The following is an 8,866-nucleotide window of genomic DNA, read 5'->3' on the forward strand; positions in this document are numbered from 1 at the left end:
GCTTGTTCCTGAAGTCTAAACTGTCTGGTGCTTACAGCTCATCCAGGCACAAATCCAAGCCCATGCCTATGGCCAGAGAAGGGCCTCAGGCAGAGACGGAGGAAGCTGTAGGGACTGCAGGAAAGTACTGGAGCTCATGACAGTGACCTACAGGGCAGGCTGGGATATGGCCAGGGCACTGATGGCTTCTACCATTGTGGTGCTAACAATTATGTCCATCTTCCAATGGTGAGCGAAGAGCACATCTTCTTCCTTCATTTCTCAGGACAGATGTGACCACGGGGAGAGACTGGGTGAAAGCTGGGGGCTGAGTTGTGGAACTGGGTTATGGGTCATGCAGCAGGGCTGGCTGGCTGTCCAGGAGGCCTCATGAACAGGTTATAGAAGCCTTTTCTAGTAACAGTGAAAATAGGAAACAAAATTGTTTATTGTGCAAATCATTAAGCAAAATGATGATCTCACTCCGGGTGTTCAGAGAGCCCCTAAACAGCTGCTGATTAGCTTGCAGCAGCTGTGGGAAAAGCAACCACATGAGGCTGGGATGGAGAGGAAACTGGATGTGAGCTGGTGCCTCCTCACGTCCTCCCTCCATTAAGCTCTGGACCTCCTGCCTCTGCCCTACACCTGCTCAGCACCTCTCTTCTGGAGATGCATGACCTCAGACTTCTGGCCTTTTTGTACCTCTGATACATAGAGGAGCCTGGATTGGCCACAGGGTTCCCACTTTCAGGAAGTCAGGGCTCTCAAGGGCCACCTCAGAGCCTCTTCTACCTCCAGGGCCTGCCCATCTGGGCTCAGGGAGATGTTGAGTTGGTGTCCCAGGAGGGAGCTGCTCACCTGTCCTTTTTTAACAGCCCCCAGATTAATTTATGGGAGAGGACACTTTCTGGGGTTTGCTCCTCAGGATGTTGGAATGCGTTGTTGTGGAATGTATTTGATTGGAGGGTAAGGATGTGTGGAGTTTGTAGGGGTATGGGTGTAGGTAGCCATGAGCATGAGAACAAATACCTCCAGGCAGGTGGCTACAGACATGAGTGGGTGTTAGTATGGGTGGGGTGGGATATGGATGTTGATAGGCATGGCAAAGTGTGAGTGTGGATCAGTGTAAAGGTGAGGATGCCGGTGACAGCAACTGAGTGTCAGGGTGTCAATGGATGAAATAATAATAGGAAGACTTTATAGCACTCACTATGTACCCATCACTGCTCTAAGTGTTTTACATAAATTTACTCACCTACTTTTCACAACAACCCCAGAAAATATATGCTATTATTGTCCCCACTTTTTAAGAGAAGGAAACTGAGGCACAGAGAGGTCAAGTAACTGCCCACGATCATCCAGCTAGTAAGTGGCAGGGCTGGGATTTGAACTCAGGCTGTCCTGCTTGAGTCCACACTCTTAGTCCTTCCACTTTATGCTAGGGATATGGTGTGAGTTAGGTGGGTGCACAGGGCATTCTGGATTCTACTTGCATGAGGTGGAAGTTGGTGTGAATAGGTAGAGCAGTATGAATGGCCGCTTTGGAGATGGAGGCCTGAGCCATTGCAGGAGTGAGAACAGGTGTGAACTGATTGAGGTTGATGCTGGACAGTAGTTTTCAAGACTTAGCAGGCATCAGAAGCACCTGGACGGCTTGTTAAAACATAGATTGTTGGGCCTCAACCCCAGATTATCTGATTCAGGTGGGTTGAGGGGGAGGGGGGCTTGAGAATTTGCATGTCTAACAAGTTCTCTGGTGATGCTACTGCTGCTGGTCTGAAGATCACACTTTGGGAACTACTGGTGTAGGGCATTCTGTGTCAGTGATTATGAAGAACAGAATTGGCAACTTAGAGGTGATGAAACAGGTAGGTAGAGAGTGAATTAAACAGAGGGTAAATTTAGAAGTATAGGATGGTGTTACACCTATAGACAGATGTGGATTTGAATGAGTGTAGTTTACTGAAGAAGGGAAGTAAATATGGGAGGAGGGTGTAAGAGCCCTGGCTTCTACAGTGTAGGGAAGGCAGTGCCTATGACTCTGTAGGTGCCTCTTCCTGGCTGGGGGTTCCTGCTCCCCTTGTTGACCTCCCAGGTGGTGGTCATGAGCTGTGACCTGCCTGGCAAATGTGTGGGCATCCTCCAAATATATGGAGCCCATGGGCTCGTTGGGAGTTCAGGGAAAATCTAAAAGGGAGTCTGTGACGGTGGCCAGGGATGTCCCTGGTGCCCCTCCAGGGATGGGGTTCTTGATGTGCAAAAGGGGCCAAGACAGCAGCCCCTCTTCCCTCAGGGTCCCACAGGTGGAGGGAGGTTTCTCTGTGTTCATCAGTTTTTCAACTATAAATTACTGAACCAAAGCAGGCACATGCCTGGTCTGGAGGCCCCTGGGAAGGAGGTCCCAGAGAACTTGAGGAGGTGGGTGAGGCTGAAACTTATCCAGAAAGGGTTACCTCTTTCTAGTTAGAGCCTGTCAGTCATTATTACTCTGCTGTAAGCTACAGGGATGAAGGAGGGCTAGAAGTGGGTTGGGGCAGCGGGGCCCTCAAACTAAAAACAGGAACCCCAGAAGACGAAACATTCTGCCAGAAGTTATTGGAGGGACAGAGGGTTGGGCATAGGCTCCAAGAAAGGTGGCTCCACCTGAGGTCCATGGTCTCCTGAAGCTGTGTCCAGAGGGGTTGACTTGGAGCCATAACAGGGTGAGAGCTATGATCCACTGGAGGAGCCTGACCGGCAGGGATAGATGACCTGGTAAGCACGGGCTTACCTCTGCTTACTTACTAATCTGTAGTGACCAATTTCACTACATCTTTGATGTGAAATTGGTCGCTACAGATTAGTAAGCAAGCACAAGTAGGACCGTGCTTACCTTGCATACTGAGTCATCCATCCCTGTCAGGGACTGTAAATTTGAAAACAGGCTTTGATTCTGTAGAAAGGTACTGTGGGGTTGGGAGAGAGACAGACAGACACCAGCCATACCTAGAAGCAGAATCTTTGATGTGGTGAAAAAATGTGAAATTGTTCACTACAGATGATCTGGTGCTTACTGTGCCTATTGGATGATCTGTCCCTGCTAACTGGCCTTAGCAATGGGCTGGGCATCTGCTGTAGGTGAGCGTTGCTGCTGAAGGGCTGATAAGTGAACGGCTTTGGGAGGTGGGCGGTGACCTGGAGACTTTAGGAGAGGACACTGTAGCCTGAAGCCCAGCTGCTGCCATTCCACTGGCCAGTGAGCAGTCCTTGTTTCTCCAGGAGTGAAGAACCGAGGCTGCCTTACAGAGAAGGAACCGTCTCTGGGAGAGGCAAAGGCAGCCTTCCCTCGGAAGTGGGGACTGAGGTCATGTTGCCACTTCGCCAGCCCTGGTCCTCAAAAAGTAAGCTGGCAGCTTGCACACAAGCTCCCACTGTGCGCAGGTGATTAGAAGCCTTTTTCAAGGATGTGAAGCTGGAAGGGCCAACAGGGACACATCTTTGGCTTTGAGAATTCCAAGTTCAGAGGAGCTGGGCATGAATCTCCACAGAGCACCAAATGACCACAAAAACCCTTTTCTTAATCAATAGTCTTTTATTGATATAAATATTTTCCACTTATCCCCTATTTACAGTTGCAAAATAGTTTATGATATGACACCCTCACCCACCATTCAGCATCTTTCTATAAATTCCATGAAAATTGACTGGGAAATAAAAAGCTCTTTTAGGGGCCCACCGACCTGGCTTCGCCAGACTCCAAACCACCCTACACGGACAGCAGGCAGCATTGCAGCAAGTGCTACACAGTAGCAAAGGGGTGGGCGGGAGGTGGCTCCCGGGGGTGGGGAGGGTCAAGACTCCAGGCTCCGCAGGACGTTGGTGATGCTCCAGTGCTGGCCCGAACACTTCTGCAGCACCAGCTGGAAGCCAAACTCCATGTCACTGCTCTCCTGCAGCTCCAGACAGCGCTTGGACTTGCTGTTCTGGATGGGGCCTCCCTAGGAGCCAGGGCAGACAGCAAGGTCAGAGGGCGTAGAGGCAATATAGGGAGATTTGGGGAACGTCAGGCCTAGAGGCTGGTAGGGCTGGAATTATTTGTGTGGTCAGATGCCTGGGACCCAGTGAGGCTATGACAGATCTGTGAAACCTCAGGCCCCCCGTCTCTGATGTGTTAGTATCCTTCCTAAGACTGAACGTCTACTTCAGTTTTCTTCATAGTACACTAGTTCTTTGCTAGGACAAAGACTTCTGTCTGGCTGGGGTGTGGCATTATGGTTTGCTTTTACAGCTCCTACCCTGGGGTGGGGGTAGGCCCTGCTACCCATGACCATTGAGTGGTGCCCTGCTCTGGAAAGCCTCGTTCTATGATCAGCCTGAATATGAGCATCATCAAAGGCCCAGGACCTCCTGCTTTTGGGCCCATGTTTAGTGGCCCAACGGACGGTGTCCAGGAGCCTGGGTTTGGTTCAGGTTAGCACTTCGACTCCAGAGACCCAGTTCTTATAACTACACAAAAAACTGACAGCATCTGCTGAAGCTGAAGTACACATCCCTATGAGTCAACCATTCTACTCACAGGTGTATACATACCTAGCAGAAATATGTGCACTGAAGACATGAACTTGAATTCTATTTGAAACATTATCTGTAAAATCTCTAACCTGGAGACAAGCCAAATATCCATCAACAATAGAATGAATAAATAACTTGTGGTATATTCGTTATTCATACGATGGAATACTATACAGGAATGAAAACAAACCAGAGTTATAGTCAGTAAGGATGATTCTCAAATATAAGGTTAGCAAAAGAAGCCAGACAAAATCTCTGTCTCTCTCTCTCACACACACACACACATTCTCTCTCTCTATCTAAATTCTATTTATATAAACTTCCAAAATAGGCAAAAGAAACCTATGGTTACCTTTGAGGAGAAGCGAGTGGGAAATGATTTGGCAGGAGGCAGGAGGGGTGCTGGAGTGTGCTATTTCTTGTCTTGGGTGGTGGTTACATAGACATTTACTTTGTTTTTAACATTGAATGGAACATTTATGTTTGGTGCACATTTATGTATGTGTGTGTTAATCTTCAATTTAAAAAAATTAAAGCAAAAAATCTAGCTCCCTCAAAATGGACTTTGAGTCGTAGGTGAAGGGGGCAGAGAATGGGAAAGCTGGATGGCAAAGGAGAGTGAGGGGTGTGTGTATATGCATTGTTGGAACTGGAAGTCCCAGTTTCCGGTGTGTGGAAAAAAGCCCAATAGACCGGAACCTCTTTAGAAGTGAAGTGTTCAAGTGAATAAAGCAGGGCCCCTCTCCCTGCACCCCCAGCCCAGCACCTCTCCAGAAGAGAGCAGTGGCTCACTGCATCCAACAGCAGAGAGACAACAGAACAAAACGGAAGCTGAGACAGCTAGCTCATCGGGGACCACAGGTGCAACCAGAGTGAAACCTGAAGACTCAGAGTGGCCATCGGATGAGGGCTCAGAAAGGACCCCGGAATCCCTGTGTTAGAAGAGACCTGGAAGGCCAACCCTCTCCCTCTCATCTGCAGGCTGAATGGCCTCTACATCTCAGCCATGGGACTATTCTGCTTAGCCACCTCTAGACATGAAGAACGAGCACTTTCTTCCCCTGAGCTGCTCTACCTTGGAACATTCTCCTCCCATTGAACTGAATTCCTTGTGTCAGAAGCAGCCACATGGGGTCCTGGACCTTCCCCTTGGGCTTCCACACTCAGGTCTGCTCCTGCTTCTCTACCCTTTCCCCTCCAATAGGGGAAGGTGATGGCCAAGTCCCCCCAGGTCTATGCTTTTCCAGGTTAAACTTCCCAGTTCCTTCCACTACTTCTGGGACATTTCTGTGTCCTTTTGCCATTCCAGTTGCCTTCCTTTGGACAAGCTCCAGTTGTTTTGTGCCACTCAGAACTGACCACAGAGCAGAGCGCCACCACTCATTTACACTGGCCAGTGGCTCCTTCCACATAGCCTGGTACTTTGGTGGCTCCTTAACACCATGCTCCTTAACCCCTTGGGGATGACTGTGGAAGACAGTCTCAAGTTGTCCTCTCAGATGCTGGGGGGGGGGTCACTTTGGGTGCCCATCCTGTCCCTCAAAGGCTGGACTTTTGGACTCATAGGCATCCCTTGTGACACCTGCTCCAAGTCAGCCCGCCTGGATTTCTATAGCTCCTGTGTAAAATCTTGCAACATCCAAGCTGAGCACATCTGTCACCCACACCCAGGCTGCAGCATGTCCCTGGTGCTTCTTTAGGGGGCCTGCAGCCAGGCTCCCCCAATCCCTCCAACTGCCTTGCCAGCTTGGTGGTATGTCCTACCCCATATTCTTGGGAGCAGAGCTCAGGCAGGGTGGGTCTGAAACCAGCCCAGCTTTCTGATTCACAAGCGCTTCAAGAAGTCTATGGGTGGCACAAGTGGTTAAGTGCTGAACTGCTAACCAAGAGGTTGGGGGTACAAACCCACTCAGAGGTGCCTTGGCAGAAAGGCCTGGCAATCTGCTTCTGAAGGGTCACAGCCATGAAAACCTTATGGAGAACAGTTCTACTCTGCAACACATGGGGTCACCCTCAGTTTGGTTTGCTAGCATTTCACGCAGTGATGTACAAAGGGAAGTATGCGGAACTGGACTCTGGACTCTGAAGACCTGGCTTCTTTTCTGGGTTTCTGTGGTATGGCCTTGAGAAAGCCACTGCACCCTCTGGTTTCATTGTCTGTAGGTCCAGCTGATAATTTCCATCCTGATTACTGGGAGGATAAGCAGGAGGATGGGAAGTCCCTTTCAGCTATAAAACCACAAATAATAGATATGAGGCTACACGATTTGGAGTATCAGGATGGGGCTCCAGGAAAAAATGCATGATAAACAGAAAGGGGGGCCAGACCAAGCACCCCCAACCACTCCCCTGAGGATTCTGACTGCCCAGCATATCCTCATGGGCCAGGCCAGCCTTGCCAACAGCAGGCTGCTTCACAGACCCCTGAAGCTTGGAGAAACTTGTCCAAAGCCAGAGGAGGCTGCAGACCCCTCCTTTCCCACCAGCCACAAGGCACATTCTAAGCCTGATGTGTTCTTCCCCTTGAGGGGCACCTTGCCAAGGGCTGAGAGGGAGGTGGGAGCAGAGGTCTCTGAAAAACAGACTTCCTTCAGAGACTCAAATCTGACGTTTCCCTGGCCCAGCCGTGCCCTCAGCACCCTAGAGACAGGAAATGTCGTGACCCTGGGGCAGAAACAGCCAGTGTGGTCTCCTGGAAGGGTGTAGGGGAAATGGAATGAGACAAGAGTGGGGTTTTTGCAGGGGGGAGGATGGATCAATGAGAGTATCTGGGCCTGTCAGGGAGGGTGGAGTATGAGGCCAAGGAAAGCACCCTCCCTGGAGGCTCAGAGAGGAGAGTCTTCTAGAATAGGGCTGTAAGGCCGCCCTGGGGCTTTGCTGAGCATAGCCTGGTATGCTCCTTGGGACACATCTGGGGTGTGGAGAGAGGAGCCAGTCCACCCTTTGGTGCTGGAGCTAGCATGGACCACTTGCACTGTCCCCCTCCTGTCTTCCTTCTCAGACCTCCACCCCTCTCACTGAATAAACTGGATGCCCTCCCTCTCTCTGAGCAAAACCCAGTCACCAAAATTGCAGAGAAGCCTTTCCTTCCTCCATTTAGCTCTTTCCTGGTGAGTTCAGTACCCTTGAGAGAAGCCTGGTGTTATCACTACCTGGTACCTCTACCTGCAGGCTCTACACAAGAGATGAAAATAGTAATCAAACCCAAGAAAACCAAACCAGTTGCCGTCGAGGTGATTTTGACCCATGGTGACCCCATGTGTGCAGAGTAGAACAGTACTCCAAACTGAAAGGCTGTGACCTTTCAGAAGCAGATCACCAGGACTTTCTTCTGATGCACTTCTGGTTAGGTTTGAACCACCAAGCTTTTGGGTAGTAGTCGAGAGTGCTTACCCATTTGTGCCACCAGAAGACGCCCCAAAATAGTGACAGCTAACAAACACTTATTTGTCATTAAAAAAACACACACACACACACACACACACAAAACCATTGCTGTCAAGTCGATTCTGACTCATAGCTACCCTACAGGATAGACTACAACTGCCCCATAGGGTTTCCAAGGAGCAGCTGGCGGATTCGAAGTGCCATCCTTTTGGTTAGCAGATGAGCTCTTAACCACTGCATAACCAGGGCTCCATTTACCATCTACCTAGCACTCATCTCACATATTCCTTACAGCATTCCTATAAGGTGTTGATTATAATTATCCCCATTTTATAGAATTGGAGACTGAGGCTTAAAGAGGTTGGGAGACTTGCCCAGGGTCACATGGCCAGTAAGGCTGTAAATCCGGAGGTCTGCTTCCTTTACTGGAAGGAAGCAGGGAGAGCTGTTAGAAGGTTCTTGTTCTAATACCAAGGGTCAGACAGCAGCCTTGGAGCCAGTCCCATGGCTCTGGGGTGCCAGGGTTTGACGCAGAGCTCCCCAGTCGGCATCCCCCTCAGTAGCGTGCACAGTTGCTTGGTTTACCAGTCCAGCCATCCAAATTATTTGTGTAATACAACTACAGGCTCTGGAAACACAATACTTTTAATTAAAGAATTTAAATAAGGGCAATTAAACCTGGCAGGAGAGAAGCCGCAGTACACAGAGAGCTTAATTGGAATGGAAACCAAATTAAATGTGGAAACAGCATTAAAAAAAAAAAAAAATCAAAAGCTGAATGTATAGAATTAAGAAGGCTAATAATACTTCCTAGAACTGGTTCCCAGCCCGCAGCCTAATTCCTCTTCCTTCTGGGCCTCTCTGGAGTAGTGACTGGAAAGTGCATGACAGGCAGTATGAACTGGAGCAAAGAACACAGCACTCCCGTTCCAGCCTTGGCTCTGGCCCG

The 8,866-nt window shown here is 49.6% G+C and overlaps 1 protein-coding gene across 1 annotated transcript in view; it reads right to left on the reverse strand.

Moving 5' to 3' along the window:
* Positions 1–3,527: 3,527 nt before the first annotated feature.
* GALNT18 (polypeptide N-acetylgalactosaminyltransferase 18) overlaps positions 3,528–8,866 on the reverse strand; it is a 406,298-nt gene continuing 400,959 nt past the window's right edge. The window contains exon 11 of the mRNA XM_004369650.1: positions 3,528–3,956. Coding sequence (XP_004369707.1) covers positions 3,810–3,956 — 147 coding nt within the window. The 3' untranslated portion in view covers positions 3,528–3,809. The remainder of the gene's footprint in view (positions 3,957–8,866) is intronic.

The sequence above is a fragment of the Trichechus manatus genome, unplaced genomic scaffold, assembly GCF_000243295.1.
Source record: "Trichechus manatus latirostris isolate Lorelei unplaced genomic scaffold, TriManLat1.0 scaffold00006, whole genome shotgun sequence".
Lineage (NCBI taxonomy): Eukaryota > Metazoa > Chordata > Mammalia > Sirenia > Trichechidae > Trichechus > Trichechus manatus.